Raw genomic sequence first — 17,612 nt, forward strand, 5'->3', positions numbered from 1 at the left:
ATGCCAAATGAAGCCCTCATCCAACCTAAATAAAGAACAGGATGTGGCACTGTAAGTTTCTTTGTTTACAGTGCCTTAATAAATTCTAGAACAAATGTACTCAATTTGGAAGCAAAAGAACATTTTCTTACTGTCAGCTTTACAAGCTGGTCTTGAAAGCTGGTAGTCACTGGATTCTTTTTTTCCTGTACATCAATGCAAGGAAAGCTCTGGAGACAAAAATCTGTAAATTTCTTCTGTAGTACCTTCTCCCTGCCTTCACATCCTGTCTCAGCGCCGCCTGCAATTCTTACCTTCAGCAGGTTTATGAAATGTCTCAGCTGAATAAAAATATGTTGTTACTGATGCAGGAGAAGGATTGGAATTCATTTCATCTTTATTATAGTGAAATGAAATTAGTTATGTTGACATCTCAGTTATGAAGAGAGCAAAGGCTACATTTTTTTACCTATGTAAGTAAAATGACTCTGTTGATAATCCTGATACGCTGTAGAGCAAAATTATTTTTGTATGATGCTGTTTTATCAAAATAATGTAAATATATGGATTGCATAGGTGCTAGTAGGAGCACAATTTGCTCAGAAGAAATAATCCATGATCTTACTTTGTTTCAGTTAAATTCCAGTTTATCTTCATTTCATTCATTCTCCTTGTGATAGTCAAGTTTGCCATAGTAAAGACACTGTTGGGATACTAATTAGTGACTTTTGAGGAACACCATTATGACAGTAAATTGAGGAAAAGATCGGTGCCTCAAGGAATCTCAAAAATACTTGTACTGGAGCAAAATGTCTTTCCTGTTGGTTTATTTAGACAACTCAAAGTTTTAAGATAATGATTAATACGAAGCCTGCTATCACTTGAGAAATATATTATTAGCAACGCCTGACCTAAACATTTCTTTCAACCAGACCTGTCATTTTTCATTTGGATAATATTGGCTTGTTCATCTTGTTTTTTTGAAATCTGCTTCACCAGGCAAAAAAATCAGAGCAGTCAGAGAAAGGAAACACCTTAGAGATTCATCCCTAATATATTTCCATTAATCTCAATGGAGTAACAGCAACAGTATCTAGCCTATAGGCTCTACAAAGGAGAGAAATTCAGTTCCATAGACAAAAGGCATGGTCTGGTTAAATCAATTTCTATAGCATCTTGTCTCGACATATTTGAGAGCACTATCTTTCTCAATTAATGTCAGCTCTACTCTGGGAATACTCTTTGGTAGTTAACTGTTGCTGTTAGCTAACTTTAGATGTAACACAGCTGGCTTATGTATTTTGCTGTTAATATTTTTTGGTAATAGAACAACAAATGCAAAGTGAACAAACTACTAAGCAGAATGCAGAAGATTTTCCACCCAAATAAATCAACTATAAGGATAAGAAGACCCAACTGTAAATTTCTTTTGACTGACTTGAGATAGAAAAAAATCCATTACAAACCTCAGGAACCCCTTTAAAGTAGGTCTTAAGAGTTTTATTTTTCCCAGATTTCTAAGCCTCCAGGGTATTGGGGGTTGCACACATGCACCTCTGCAAACACCACTAATCTCTAGAAATTTCATTGTAAATTCATTCTTGGGCAGCTTCTTTACTTTCATTTCTACTTACATCAAAGTGAAATAGAAAACCCTCAAACAGCCCAACTCCTCACATAGCACAAGAATGGAGGAAGAGCAGACATGATGTTTAGAGGGTATCAAGAAAACACTGAATGTATTTGTGAGGAAGATCACAGAAGAAAGAAGAAAGCAAGCTAAAGAAGATAATGGAAAGTAAGTGCAAGGCAAATTTTTAACGCATGCTTCCTCCTGGCTTTTATGGGTAATTACCCACTAGAGGGAGATAGACTGTAACTTGTTGCCAGAGGGATTATGGCAGAAGTTGGAATTTGTGAAGTCCAAAGAGGAAACACTGTGGTAAGAAAGCCAAAGATGCAAGTTCCCTACCTGGTAGAGGTTTGTGCTGCAAAGTTCTGCGTAAGTTACCAACTGGATTGAAATCCTTTCCCTTACTGACCTGGCTTTCATTACACTTTTCTTCAAAAAATCCCCATCTCTATTGATCTGTTTGTTCTTTTGCTGCTGGCAGCAACACCTGGAGTTGTAAGGATGGCAGAAACAGTGTTGTGCTTGTCTGGGCCTAACTGAACTGCCACAGCCCCCCAGCATGGGGTGAGCCGTGCATGCCTCAAGTCAAGAGGCTTGAGACCCACCAATAATGACCCTTCAGTCGTCTCTGACACCTCCTTCAGTCCAATTCAGATCTCACATCCTATGGTTTTCATTAGCTGCCCATGGGTAATCATTTATGGTCCCTTATTCTCACCTCTATTTGCAGAATGGAAAAGGCTTTTAAAATTCAAAGCAGGCTCAGGCATGTCCATTCCTCAAGGGAAACCAAGAAAGGAAGTAGTAATGGATGCTTAGAATTGGAAATGGCATAGGAAAACGAGCTCTTACCCACCAGGTCTTACCCGCTTGTGTCATTCCTTCTGAAAATCAGTAGTTTAGGGACTTCCTAACTTCTGAACCAGACATTGCATCTAGATGAACACGTGTCAGAGACTTCATTAAGCCTAGCTCCCTTGAGTTTGTCTATTTTCTTTTTGAACCTATTTATTTATGTTTTAGGGGTTTAGAATATCCTGTGGCGATGAGTTCATATGAAAATGTATTTCCTTCTGTTCCTTTTTAAACCCTGCTCCCTGACAAAATGATTGAATTAATATGGTATTATGAGCATTGATAATAACCATCTTCTATTCACTTGCCTCCCACTTTCATTATTTTCCAGACCTCTATGTATCCCCTTCCTGTTGCAGTACAGAATGCAAGCCCCCAGTCTGGCTCCTGTTTATACTAGGACTTTTGAATGATATGAGGGCTTTTCAGAGTCAAGCTATTAGCAGTGACAGCAGTCTCCTCTTAACTCTAACCTTGCCTCTCTGCATAAGAACTGCTGGATAAATAAGTACATAATGCAGACTCGAAAAAGATGCATAATTATTTCCACACAGGAAGTTTGCAGTTGATAGTTCGGTGTCACAGATAGAAATGACTAGTCTAACATGCTGTGAACCAAGTCACAGCCAAAGCAATTATCTAATGCCTGTGAACCCTCAGGGTCAACTACACTCTCTGCTACCATGCTTAATGCCAGAAAAGTTCGCTAACAGACACCAGCCATCAAACACACTTCTTCCTCCCAAACTCCCTGTGACTAGTTTCCAAAGTGGCCTGCAGTTATGTCCTGCTCACCTTCACATTCCCTCAAAAATAGTACAGGGCTTCTGAGCACTACTGGTTCAACAACACTGGTTTAAGGATTACCAAAAACATGCCATGGCTCTGTCTGTACCCCAATATGATCCCTAACACAAACCAGTTAAGGTAAATGTAAAATAGTGTATTTGCAAAAATCCAAAGATAAGCAACACATTTGCATTGCTTATCGAAAGCAGTGCATAGAAATGAAAAGAACTAGGGTATAGAGGACATTTGCGGACCTGGAAGAGCAGCTGGCCGTGCTCTGTAAGAAAACTAGGCACAGGTGCTGGGACTGAGCCCAGGGCCCTGATTCCCAGCTGGCACGCTGAAAGAGGCTTCCCGCTCAGGGAGAGTTAGATGTCTGTTCCTTGGGAGGAGAGGCCTCGGAAAGGGGAGGATGTTGTTCCCTTGGCACGACAGGAAAGCACTGCTGGCTGAGCCAAAGGGATATGAAGTGTTTTTGTTGATATCTGTTGGACGTATTTCCTCTTTCAGCTGTTGGATTAGTGATTAAAAAAGAAAACGATTGATATATGTCATATTGGAATGACTGGGGGGCTTGTCACCCTGACTGATGAGCGGTCTGGATGGCTTACTTTTACCTGCTGCTCCAATTAGTCCCAGTGAGTTCCTCTCACTCTATCCAGCTGATGGACAGCTAGATATTTGCAACCCACAGCTAACGCTTCAGTTCGTACACAAAGTTCCCTCCTGAAGTTGTTTTCAGATGAGAGTGCCTCCTTTGGAGGACTTTAATTCCACTGGATACTGATCAAATCCAAGATTAAAGCTCTTTTATGTCATCTTTGTATTTTCTTATATACACATACAACTTGCTAGCCACACGTTATACATTCACATAACGAGGATTAAAGCATGTAATGCATTACTGAGAAAATAACTAATTGCTTTAAGGTAACAGGACGTTTGGGGGTGAATGCCTCCTAAGTCTGTCTCTAGGGGATACTATAATAGTAATAAAGTGAATAGAGGCCTAAGACAGGCAGGAGAGAGGTTGCTGATTACATGGGAAAGCCCAGACAAAGCGTCTTCTGTTTCTGATGCCTGAAATTCAGCCGCATAAGAAAAAGGCAGGATACTGGCAAAGCACCACTGGGATGTACTTGTGATGATGGCTCTTTGTTATTTTTCTATAGCTTCACATCACATTTTACCAGGTATTTCCCCTCAGGACTCTCATACACCTGCAAATCAGTCCAAACCAAGTGCTGACAACAGAGCTGCCGCTTCACTTGCCTTGGAGGTTGCCATTCTTTCTGTGTCACAAGAACAAAGATAAAAGTCTTACATTTTAGCCCCTTCCCACACTTTTGTGATATTATCTGGCAAGCATCAGGATTTGATTTTGCAAATACATAACTGCTGGTTCCTTTACCACTCTGTGTTTGTGAATGTTACTGATAGCAAAGGGACATGGCATGCATATGCATGTGTAGGATTGGGGCCCAACAGCTTAGGTCCTGCTGAGGTCAAGGCACAGACATCCAGACAAACACTGATTTAGAAAATTTACAGTATAGAGGACGGTTGTAGAAAGGGAAAGCACACTGACCATTCCAAAGGAACCAACTCCTTTTTTAAATCTCTTAATCTGCTTTTCATTATCTCCGTGGGGAGGCCTCTTGAGAAAAGCAGCTCTTTGACTTGAATAAAGGAGGGGCCATGGGCTTGCATGCTGGAATGGGGAGGTCATTGTACAGCAGCGCGGAAGATGGGAGTGTTAGTCAGGTCAAGGAGAACAGGATAAAAAAGTGTGAGATCTGTGTTACAGGCTTGGTCTGGATTATGTAAGGTAGAAAGTTTAAATCTGAAAGGTAAACAAGAGGCATCGATTCAAAGGCTGGAAAGACATATTCTGGTAGGGTCATTCAGGCCAATTGTTAGGGAAAAATATGGGCCAGGAGTGATAAGATCATCAGCAAGGACAAGGTAACAACAGCCGAGGCCCAAGAGGGCTAAATTCTGCACAAGAATTTTAAGCATCAGGCTTCAGCAAATCAACCTATCCATCTTCAATATCTTTCTTATTTGTTCTTTTAACAGAAATGCTTAGTTCTTCTTCCCTCCTTAGAGGCAGACAAAACCCAAATACGCCTGAGGGACAATGGGAGTATGTAGCATTTTGCCTGCTACCAAGTTATACAGCTGTGTGCATGTGCTGGCTGTAATCCTCTCTCTTCTAAACCAGTGCCTGTCACAAGCAGCCTCAGCCTTGCCAAATTGCTAAAGAAAGTTATGTTATTGCCACTAGAATGGCCCTTGGAAGTAGCCCATTTTTCTCCTTTTTAGATTACAAAGGTAAAGATTCTTCTAAAACGGTATGCTGACCTGCTGTTTCTTTAATGGACACAAGCTGAAAGGTATCTGTGGTTTGCAGGGACCTCCTATTTTTCCAGCACTTGTGTAATACTGGTTGACTTCACCAGGAATTTGGAGATATATAAAGAGTGCAGGATCAGGTCTACAAAATCCGGGATGGGCTGGGGGGAGGGCTTCCCTTGCGGCATGTGCTGCTTGTCTTGCTTCTTGATGGCTTTATGAAAGCAGAGGTAGCAGATTTAGGGCTTTTATTGACAATAACACAACATTTGGTGTTTTCTTAAAGACCTAACTCTGAGACGCGTAGATTGTCGGCTTTCTGTGTTTCTAACTGCAGACAGGAACTTGCAAACCTTACAGACTGGAAAAAACTTGGAGGCAAAAAATAACTCTAAATATATATTTTTAAAGCCCATCATTCATCAAAACAAATGGATGCATTTGGAGGCATAGGTAATTTTGCAGCAAAATCTCAGGCCTTCTCATATCAGCTGGAATTAACAGGTGCATTTTTAACACCAGAGACTCCTTTCGTTCCTCTTTTTCCACCGTATTTATCAAGGTCTGAATCAGTTTACTCATTTTCCCCTTTTTGCTATGCCTATAGACTGAACACTGCCTGCCCTCCCTCCTCTGCTTGCTCCTCCTTGGCCAGAACCTTCTAGCTTTTTCCCTGTGTCCTGCTCCAGTCCTGTAGACAGCAGCGCCCCAAAACACTGCTTTGTGCAATGATTATGCATCTTTTCCGCTTGTTTGTTTCACATAAGCTCCATCTGCTGGTTAAAACTAGAACCTGTGTGATTTTCACTATGAACTGCAAAAACTGCTACTTTTTCCTCAATTTGAAAAGATTTTCAAAATTATCTGTTGGTACACTCACAGCTGTGTTCTCCTTGACTGCCTGCATGTCAAATTTAATTAATGACAACCTAATATGTTATTCTGTATTGCTAATTTGGGTTGAGCCTATACAATCTCTCAAAATACCAGATTTTTACTAGAATTAGAGCAGGTAATTATCCTTGGATCTGGAATGACTGTTTACAGCACAGAAATCTCTGCGTAGCCTTTCAATGCATTCAAAGGCACCCAAGGCCCATTGCCTCTGTGCTGTTGCTAATGTGTAGCCACACTTGGTTTTGGCACCTTACAGACAGGAGTGAACTTGTGACCTGCACGTAGATACAGAGCAAGTCTGTAATCCAGCAACCACTTGAACTTTTACCTTCAGGTCTAACATTTACAGAGCAACAGGCTTCAGTATCCTGGGAGCCTCTCCTAAAAATCTGTGATGATGAACTGGAGTATTTTTTTAAAGAACTACTAATGATCTGTAGGTTTTCTCCCTCGACTGGAAACTTAATGCAACTTGCTACACAGTAATGTCTTTTTTTTTTTCTCTCTTCAGATTTACACTGAACAGTGGTGAATAAAGATGAGGTTAATCCCATATTGTTAAATCTATTCAAGGAGACAACCTGGGGATTGCCATGGAAACAGATTCCACAGACTAAAAGCGTAATCCTACTTTTAAATACTGTAGATGGACCTGTACCACTACGTTAGCTTACAGAATCACACTGTGTACACAAACGTGATGTTGCAGCAGAGAAATGGCAAACCTGTCTCCCATCTCATCAAATGCTAATTTTGCTCCCACCTCCTCCCGCTTACAGCCCAGAGCACTAAGCACTGCTCCTCCTTCCCCTCCACCCACCGAGTCTTATCTCCCCAGTCCCTTGCTGCCTCTGCTGCCAGCTCGGCTTCTCATCTGGGTGTACCGAGGAACTGAGGCCATGCCTATTCTGGCTGGAGTGTCACAGATTTGGTATTGCTACACAGGCCCTGTCACAAGCTATAGGGCAACTGAACCACGTGTCTGAAGTTGGAGTGGGGGTCCTGTTATCCATCCTCCAAAAAAATCAAGAGGATCTAGGAAGTGCTTCCTGGGACATGTCCTCAGGGAAGGGGTGACAACCATGGTGAACATGGAGGGGTGCCCCCTCCCACCATGCAGGTATTTTTGGCAAGCCACAAAGGAATCCTGTCCCCTGTATGCATCTGCCTACCAATCACCAGAGCTCGTTCGATGGTGAAGAGGGAAGGAGAAAGGGACAAGAGCAGATGAGAATTTCATATAACTATTTACCATGGGAAATATGTTGTGCTGTGAAGTAGAGATTTTCTGAAAGAGAATTCTGCATATACAGCTTTGCTCCCTGATCACATTGACATCTGCCCCCCAATTTCTAGGCAGCTCTCTCAACTTCCTCAACACGAATCATAGGTTCATCTGCTCCTTTTTCATGTCTATGCAAGTAATGCACAGACATAGGCATATTCTGCGCTTTTATAGGTCTTATGTACATTCCTCTTTTATACAAGTAAAACATTCTTGCTTTTTTCATATCACTGGCCTGTGCTCATGTATCAGTAAAATACATTCCCACCGCCTGTAACAGGCATCACAATTTCCTCGTATTTGGAACTTGTTTTGGAATTGTTTAGACAACTCTCACCTTGCTTTTGCTTCTAATTAACAGTCAGGAAAAAATGTGATGTCTAATACTAAATAATAATCTCTATTTTGTTTAAATATTACATTTAATAATTATCAGATCCTTATTAAATCCATCTAGAAAGAAGGGTTTGTATTTCTTCTTTTAGTCTCTCAACCTATTGCTGCCAGAAAACACATTTTTTCAACAAGATGGCTGACAATTTTTCCAAACAACATGGTCGCTTTAAGAACCAGGTCTAAAATGGCCGTTGCAGCTTTAAGTTTTTTTACAAATAAACCCCTAGTAACTATGTATATAATGTTTTATCCTGGGGATAAGTGTTTTCTTTGTGAACTCATAGGCTGTTGGTCTGGATGTTTTTCTTTAAAACAAAGACTGACTTTCTGTGGAAGGTCCGCGTATCACCTACAGTCACTAGGCCTTTTCACGTCGGAGCAATTTGTACAACTACTTGAAAATTATTAATGCTTCATCTTTTCTCAAGCACTATTTCACAGTGCTTGGTAAATGCACGAAATCAATTAGTATTTGGAAACTGTTTCCATTTAGGAAATATTCACAGAGTGTATTATCATTCCTTTTCATATATGGTAGAACACCATGAAACTTCCAGGTATAAACAAATCTGGAACAAAAGACTGTACAAAAACATAACGGATTCAGCTCTGAAAAGGCTCATGCATCTACATTGTCTGCCACCCTGAATACTAATGAATTTAATGAAACTATTGGAAGACTGGTTACTTGTCTGCATTAACGTATTGAGACCTCTGTAATCATCTGTTTGCTGTCTGAAATCTCTTGTCAATAGTTTAATGACTTCAGAGTATATTATTCTTCTTGTATAGGCTTCATATAATGTTTCTACATAATTAAGCACCTTTGTTAGAGGAACTGCCATTAGTTGCCCCATTTAATTTGGTTTTGTTATCAGCCAACCAGAAAGAAAAAAGAATAACAAGAGAAGGCTACAAACCCAGTCTAGTGAGAGAAATGTGGAGACTGGGAAGATGTTTTTTGTTGTTGTTGTTTGCTCTTTTTAAGACTGCCATATTAACATAAAGCGCTATTGTTAAGTTGCAACTTTAAAATAATTTTAACTGTTTAAATGCACGACATATTTAAATACTCATAAAGCAAACACAGCTGGCTAAAAATCTTGCAATGCATTTGGAAGCCTAACATTTTAAAAGTAGCTCTAATAATAAGTACCTAAAGAATAATACAAATTAATTTTAAATAATCACTATATTTAAACAACACTAGTGTTTCTGTAGCCAACACAGTTGAAAGATGTGAGAAAAGCGTGACTTGATTTTTTTTTAAGATCTGGTCAATTGAATAGTCCATCTTCCTCTATGCTTTTGAATTAAAATTATAAGTAGTATAAATTTAATCTGAATTTTTCATGCTTTGGAGAAGCCTTGAGGATTTCTTTAAATACATAAAAGAACTTTAAAATGTTACTAATTAATTTCCGGCATTTGCCAAGTCTCAAGCATGGAAGGATGACTGCAGCCACATTTGCTTTTTCCTGCTATGAGACACTGTTTCAGTCACGTTTTGGGTCAAACCTGAAGCTTCTGCTACCCTTTACATATAAAGTTAAATAGCACCTATTATTTTGGGGGCTTAGGTGGGTGTATAGGTGAACAAATGCCTGGCATTATAAATAACCTGTGAAATACAGGAGGTATGAAACCACGGTATCCTTGCCACTTTTGAGCCCTGTCCTTGAGGCAGCCATCTTGTTGTCAGAGGGTGTCAGCCATCTTGTTGAAAGGCAGTTCCAGCAGCTTTCCCCCACTTTTTAGAACAAAAAGGAAGGCATTAACACCCAAACCTCATATCCGTAGTTTTTTAAAATTTCCCTGTTCTCAGAGTAAATTATAATTTCCGCAGTTTGATCCTGGTTATTCCCTGCAGCTGTCTATACAATTAAAAACTAAGCCAAATTAATGACACTATTTAATACTGTATTAACCGAGTACAGAAATATTTGATTAAAGATCCTAACGCTGCTCAGGAGTAGACTGATATTTGAAGAATAATGTGCTACCTGCAGCCGAACTATTAACCAGCACTATCGAAGCACATTTGTCAATGCACTACTTTACCTACTATTATCAAAAATATCTTAGCTCCACAAGAAAGATATTTTTTCTGTCACATCCCGAGATCCACTAGCAATACCGGCACATGCAGCAAAACAACCGCTGCTCAGCAGTACTTAGCACCAGCACAAATGCCGGATTTTGGCCCCAAACGCGAGAGGACGTCGTTGCACACTCGGTTTGGGGCCGGTGTACTGTGCCTAGGGCTGCGGTTACGTGCTCGTTGGCCGCACTGGCCTCAAACGCCAGGACGGCTTCGTGCGGTCCCAGCGCCCTCCCCCTGGGCAGCGCTCCCTCAGCGCACAAGGCCTGCGTGACCTTCCCGGTAGCGCGGGGATTCGCCACGGCCCCGCCGCGCGCCCTTTCCACGGTCCCCTTGGGTAAACAAGCCCCACGCTGCCTCTGGACCCTGGGAACCTGCCCACCCGCCACCCTCCTCCTCCGGCTGCCGTAGAAGGGAAACGCTTGTGCGGTCGGCGTGCCCGAGGAAGGACTACATCTCCCAGCATGCACCACGCCTCCCCAGCCCCTCCATCTCGTCACTATGCTCCATCTCGGACTACAGGTCCCGGCATGCTGCGCGCCCCGCTCCCGCGGGCGGCTTACCGTGCGCCCCCCGAGGACTACACTTCCCGGCGTGCCCCGCTGCGCGGGGCGGTGCTATGCAAAGGCAGCCGGCGGTCGTGGCTCGGCGCTCCTGGGCGTGTGGGGATCGCGGCGCGGGGCCCGGGCGGCGGGACATGAGCAGGCCATCAGCCCCTCACCGCTAGCCCGCTGCCGCCGCCCAGCCGCGCGAGAGCGCCAAGATGGCGTCCATGCTGCTACAGACCTGCGGCCGGCGGGCCTGCCGCCTGCCCCGAGCGCTGCGCCGCCAGCCCCGGCCGGGTGAGGCTCCCCGCGGGCCGTCAGGCGGCTCCGGCGGCGGGGAGGGAAGGACGGCCTGGCCCAGCCCGGCCCTGGGGTGCGGTGCGGCTGCGCCGCCGCCCGGCCCGTGAGGCCTGTGCTGCCGGCGGCGCCGGAGGCCCAGCGGGGAGGGGGAAGGGAGGGAGGGCGGCGGCGGCGCCGTCTGGGGGCTCCCGGTGTGGGCGGAGAGGTCGTTGTGGGAGGGAAGAGCCGCGGCGGGGCCCCGGCTGAGTCCCCGCCGTTGCGTCCTCCGGAGCCGGCGTCAGCAACGCCGGGGTGGGCACGGCGCTTCCCCTCGGCCGCCTCCCGCTGCTCCTCCCGGCTGCTGCGGCCGGGGGGCGGCTCGTCTCCTCGCCTCTGCTTCCCTGAGGGGGCGGCTTCCGCTAAAGGCAGTCAGGGCACACGCGTCTCTTAAATGCCAGCTGGTTTAGGAAGAAAAAACCGGTGCTTTTTATTAAAGTACAGGAGTAAGTTAGCACGTTTCAGTCCTGCCTGCCTTGTTCTCAGAATAGCTTGGCCGTGAAGCATTGTCACTAGTTATATGCTTCTCAGTACCCTTTGAGAAAGTACATGAGGTTATTTTCCTAGGCAATATTAGGAAGGAAATGTGAATTTGCTTCTTTCCAGGTGGCTTTGGAAGCTTGAGAAAATAAAAAGGAAATGCAGTGTGTGAAACTGTTTCCATTAATAATCAAGATAACTTGGCGGTTTAAATATCTTTGGGCGGCGGGGTTTAATGACATGAGACAGCTGATAACTTGTGACGTACATGAGTCCTGTGGTTGCTTTTTACATCCGTGAGTTGGAATGGCAGCGAGGAGTGAGTGAAAGCTTCACAGGCAGCGGTTTGTCACTGACATTGAGCCCTGATTTGTCACTGAAGTGCTGTCAGTGAGAGCAGGGTATCTGCACATTCAGGTTCTGGCAAACCTGATCAACCATATGGATGCTTGTTCATTTTGATAAACAAGCTGTCTTCTTGGTTGCCAGTATTAACTCAATTGTGGCAGCTTGTTCTAGCTGATGTTTTTTTAGCTACTGTTGTAAAGGTACTTATTTAGGTTGAGTTCAGTGACCTGAACAAAAATCTGGGGTGTCTTAGCCATCCAGTTTATATAAAACAGGGAAGAAACACACCTTCGAATTAGATGGGAGCTTTGATTCTTCTTGTGGCACAGCATAAGAAGAAATGCTAATTATTGCTACAGTTTTGCATGTTATAATCCCACCCCACATGAAAATTATCATTTGCTGAAATACTGTGATGGAATCAAATAACTTGTGTGCTGTGATGCTTATGATATAATTAATGCTTTTAATTGCAGTGTTAATCTATTATTAACACATTATTCTATGGTGTAATTTTTTGTACAGTGTTTTGCTTTACTTAGCTCATCTTCTTTACTTTACGTGTAAGTAGTCTAAGATTAATTTAAAGCTAAGTGCTTCTAAGAATCCTAAATGTTCTTCCCGTAAAGATCAAGCTGTTAAGTACTGCAAGCTTATACTTCTGTAGGGACTTACTTCATGTTAGCCTTTTCTTTTTAAAGAAATCTAAACATATTAACAGTACACAGCTAGTCTACATTTAAAATTTTGGTTTTGAAGTTTCATTAAATTTAAAAATAAAGCTTCTCATTACCTCTTTTCCATGAGGAATATGTTAATATATAGCTTTTCTGGCACTACCACCTTTCTTACTTCCAAACCAGGTAATCCTAAAGGAGGTTTCTTAAATGAACAGTGCTGAGTATGGTAAGCTACATTCACCTTGTTCAGACACTTCTGGATGTCTGTATTATCCTAGAATCAAGGAATATGGAGTTTGCTCCTTTCCAAAGAAAGTATTTTATTTCAGGGGTGGCTTGCTCTTGGATACATCGTTAAAACAGACACTGCAAAACATAAAGAGTGTCTATTGTAAATTCAGACAACAGTTGAAGTTAACAGTTATTTACAGAATCTTTTGGTGAAATGATGTTTCTGTGTGCCCATTCACAGCCTGAATGGCTGGATGACAAGAAGTGTTTGAGTCAGCATGTTTTCTTATGATAACCTTGGAATTTTGTTCTTTGGCCCCTTCCTTAGCATTAATGAGTCTGGCTGGAAAAATAATAAAGATAAGCAAAGTGAAAGTGTCCTGCTGTTATGGAGTTTTAGCTAAGAAACTCCAAGCCAGTTTTGATCCCCAGATCATCCTTCTTTGTCCTAGGGGCACCTGTCCGTAGCAGGTAATGTCTTCTACTGGTAGGACTCTCATTTTTGGCACACAGGGTTTGTGTGCTTCCTGGCACTCAGGTGAGAAGAACAGATTACCATGCTGTGACCTACCCCACAAGACACTAAGTACTTCTCTGCTTTGCTCAGCTTTTCCTTAAAGTCAGGGCTATCCTTCTAAGGTGGCTTGACTCTTGGGTCAAGAAATTCAGCTACTGATTTTTCTGTAAATATTGGAGAGTGTGAGAATGCCTTCACAGATTCTCAGGGCTTTGATTTTTTTTTTTATCCAGAAGGAGAGTTTTGCCCCTGGCTCTACTTGCTGTGGCAGCGAGTGTTTGATAAGAGTTTGATATAGCTTGAGACGGGCAAATGCTTTTCCTTTGACTTCACAGTGCCATAGCTTTTGCTGTAATGACATCAAAGCCCATTTAGCATGGGACATGACTTGATTACTGAGATTTTTCTTTGATAAGTTAACTTATCTTTTTTTCCCTTCCTCCCCCTTTCCATACCTTCTGATTGCCCCCCATGATTTTGGAGGTATCTCTTTTCCTCTAATAATTCAGGTTTTTGGAGAAGACTTTTGGTGATCAGCTTTGAGTGCTGTGTTTTCTCAGGTACAACTGTCTCTTTCAGGTTCTGTCATAGGCTATATCTTAGCTTAGGTTACATCTTAGCTTTGATGATGGAAAAGTTGATCACTAACCTCTAAAATGACCTTTATACCCAGCTGTCTCTTAGGATTGACCAGAAATAGTAGGTTCCAGATGGGTGAAACAAACCATAGCATAACTACTTCAGTCTTTAATTTTTATTTTGGTTACAGTAAATTCTGAAAAGGTTGGCCAAAACCAGTAGAGGCATTTGCAGACTTGCTCGTGTGCTCTTCCTTTCTTCTGTCCAGGAGTCTTTCTGCAGTTGGTATTAGCTAGCAGTTTGGTGGTTACAGTTAGGTATCAATACAAACTTTTTTCACTCTTTTTTAGGGAGATTGATTCTTTTTGAGTGGGCTTGGGGATGATTTTCAGTGATTGTAGACTGTGTACAGCCACTAGGTAGCATTTTATGTAGTTGATGGTGCTCCCATAGTATTGGGTGGTTGGAAGGCTTTCAAGCATGGCCCTTTTCTGAAGCATGTGAACTGAGTTTAACTTATCATTTGATGGTGCTTGTCTCTGTACCTGGATAGAGGATGACTGTATAGGTGTCAGTCCCCCTTGTGGACTTTATTAGTTATTATTAGGACTGATTCTGAATTAATGTTTCAAATAAAATTCATTTTGGAGAACACGCTGTGGGCTGGAAAGCTAACCTTTCCTACATCTTGGATCAGTCTCTTGGCCTTCAGGACGATTTGTATCCTTTGCAGTGAGGTCCAGGGGTAGAGCTATTTTTATATGGTGCTAATCAAAATGGACAGCAATGTCTTGAAACAGTGTTGTGGTTCCACCTCCCTAGTGGAGTGTGTTTAGGTTCACACTCACACTTCGTTTGTTGTCCTGTCTAAGAAAAAAACAAAAACCCACAAAAAAACCCAACCCAAACCAAAAAAACCCACAACCTAAAAAACCCGCAACCTAAAAAACCCACCCCCCCGTGATTTTGATCCTACACACTTGCCAAGTGCTCCATTTGGCTCTTCTAATATTTTGTTGTCATGGAGTGAAGTTTTCCTGCAATGTAGTTGCTTGTCTGGGGGCCTTGGAAACATGTATTCAAGCAATTGAACAAGTGCAAGCAGTACCTCACGTGTCCACAGAGTTCGACTCTATGCATGGACAGTTTGCTTGAACGCTTACAGAGTTGTCAGCCTTTTATCCTGTAAAATGGGATTATAGAGTGAGAGAAATAAGAACAAGGCATGTGCCTTGACTTGTGTTAGAATAGGATGAGGTATTCGGGCTTCAGTACTTCACATGGTTATTGTCAAAGCAAAAAAAAATTTCAGTCATGGGTGTTTGTGAGGCACAGTCATCCAAAGTGTGAATGTGCTTACAAACAGCACATCACAAGGAAGTCCAGTTGTTATTAAGCATCTTTTTTGTGCTTTCAGTAGTAGCCGTTCCTAAGTTAAGGTTGGTCTTTTAAATCACCTATTTGTGTACGATTCGCTGTATGGATAAATGCCTTACTGAATTTCAGAATTAATGCTAATTATTCATATTTTTCTAGGTAATTTGGGAGATCGGGCGTGTCTTAGCTGTACATCCCTGAGGCTGGCAAACAAAATGTGAGTAAATATGAACTTTTTTTCCTAAACTCAGAACTGTACAAAGCCATCAGTTAGTATACTATCATAGAATGTAGGTTTAAATCTTCTAGACAAAGTGTGAAAATATTAGCTTCAGCTTGTGTTATTGACACATCAGAGGAACCTGCTTGGCTGTGTGTGGGAGAAGGAAAGTGAGATCTTCCTTTTTTCACCCACTTCCTCCCTTTTTGTTTCACTTACGATGTGAAAGCAATAGAATATTAATCCTGTACTTGAGTGATTCCAGGTGACATCATGGGATATCATGAGCTTCTTGCATACTTCGTGGAGTTCCATAGAGTAAACGTTCAGTCAAAGCTGGTTTGAAAAACATAATTGACAGTTGTTATTAAACCAAAGTGGTTTACTCTATGTTACAGCCTTGGGTGAGGCTCTCCTAGGAGATGGTGTCATCTTCTGAAAACGAATCCAGCCGCTGTCTGCTGTGATAGAACTTAAGGAGTTGGATGTTGGCAGAATCCATTCTGTGTTCCTGACTTGGCTCACAAGGCATACTTGTGGATATGAATTTTCTGATGCCTTTCCTTAAATATGTTAAAATATGTACTCTTTAGTTTATTTACAGTTTAACTGCACAGGAAACAGTGACTGCTCTTCAATTTCCTAAGTTTCCATTTTAACATAAGGATGTGTCTCTAGACACAACCAGCTGATATGGAACAAAGTAATTCCTTTCTTTTTTAGTCATGTTAGATCTATATCACTTACTGTATAACTAGTTATAAGAGGTTTTTTAATACATAAATATTTATTTAATACATAAACCATTTTAAAATCTGTGTTTGGCTTTCAGTAGTTTGTTATATGGGGCCTTCCTCTTGGAAAAATGGAAACTTACAGTTTTAAGTCTGTTAAATGAGCAGCAGAGTATTGGGACAGAAATTCTTGTTATCCTTTTGAGTAGTTGTTTGTTTGGGTTTTTTTTTACCATAACCTGCTGTTAATATAACGTTGCCGTTTAAAATAAAACAGACTAGTGCTCGCACCCCATGTGACTCAGATCCAAAAGCAAGGCACTCTAATGATACAAGTACTGAAGACAGCTTTGGATAGGAATTCTATGTCTGACATCCTGCTGGTTCAAAGGGGCACATTTCTTGTGAATTTTTTTTCCCTGCAGATTCAGAACCAGCTCTGCTGGCAGAGTTTCCTTCCTCTCTGCATGCAAAGGAATGTAGATGTATGTAGGTGGAACTTGGTCTGTAGGCCTGGAGCTCTGCTTTTGGGAAATAGAGTCAGGATAGGTTGATTTATGCAAGTATTTTAATCTGGTTTTGAATAAGTACTTTATTTTCTTAAAGGAACCATAATTCTCATGAGTTAATATCTGTGCAAGTGTGTAGTTTTCTAGATAATCAAGAAAATGTTTTGTGCAGCTGTGTATGTTTCAGCAGTCATTTGACCAGTAAAAGGTCAGATGTTTAAAATTTTAGTTTAAGCTAGAACATAATCATGTGTCTTTAAAAACTAATAATTTCGTCTTTTTTTTTGTACAAAGCTGTATTTGAATAACATCAAAGGGATAAAACCGTTAAAGTAATTTAAAATTCATTGGATGTATGTGGTAATTAAGTTTATAAAGTACATCTGACTTAAAATTGAGTGAGGCTAATACTTACAAGTGTTCAATAAACTTTTCTTTTTCTCCTCCTTAAAGTGTTACTCAGAACTGTAGAGCCACTTGCACCTATTTTCTGTTCATTGACTGAAGACAAATACATGTTCTGATTTTGTTCTGGTAGTACAAGGGCCTAATGGAACCAATTTATATAAAATATTTTATCTACTATCTTAAGTTTGTCTTATACTTTTATAAAAATATGTACGATCCTATTATAACGAGTAGTTCTTCTCTGTGTATAATGAGTGTTTGGGATGTTTCAGCAATGCTGCCCTTCTAACTTCAATTTACATTTAATTGAAGAAAAAGAACAAAATTCTGAATAAGGTAGAAGAGTGTTGGTTCTGTG

The 17,612-nt window shown here is 41.6% G+C and overlaps 1 protein-coding gene across 2 annotated transcripts in view; it reads left to right on the forward strand.

Annotated features, from left to right (window-relative positions):
* The first annotated feature begins 10,891 nt into the window (after window positions 1-10,891).
* Window positions 10,892-17,612, forward strand: part of LETM1 (leucine zipper and EF-hand containing transmembrane protein 1) — a 34,028-nt gene continuing 27,307 nt past the window's right edge. For both annotated transcript variants that reach the window (XM_075092060.1, XM_075092061.1), the window contains exons 1-2: window positions 10,892-11,132; window positions 15,543-15,600. In XM_075092060.1, the coding sequence (XP_074948161.1) occupies window positions 11,054-11,132; window positions 15,543-15,600 (137 nt within the window). In that variant the 5' untranslated portion in view covers window positions 10,892-11,053. The remainder of the gene's footprint in view (window positions 11,133-15,542; window positions 15,601-17,612) is intronic.

This window comes from Phalacrocorax aristotelis, chromosome 4 (assembly GCF_949628215.1).
Source record: "Phalacrocorax aristotelis chromosome 4, bGulAri2.1, whole genome shotgun sequence".
Classification (NCBI taxonomy): Eukaryota; Metazoa; Chordata; class Aves; order Suliformes; family Phalacrocoracidae; genus Phalacrocorax; species Phalacrocorax aristotelis.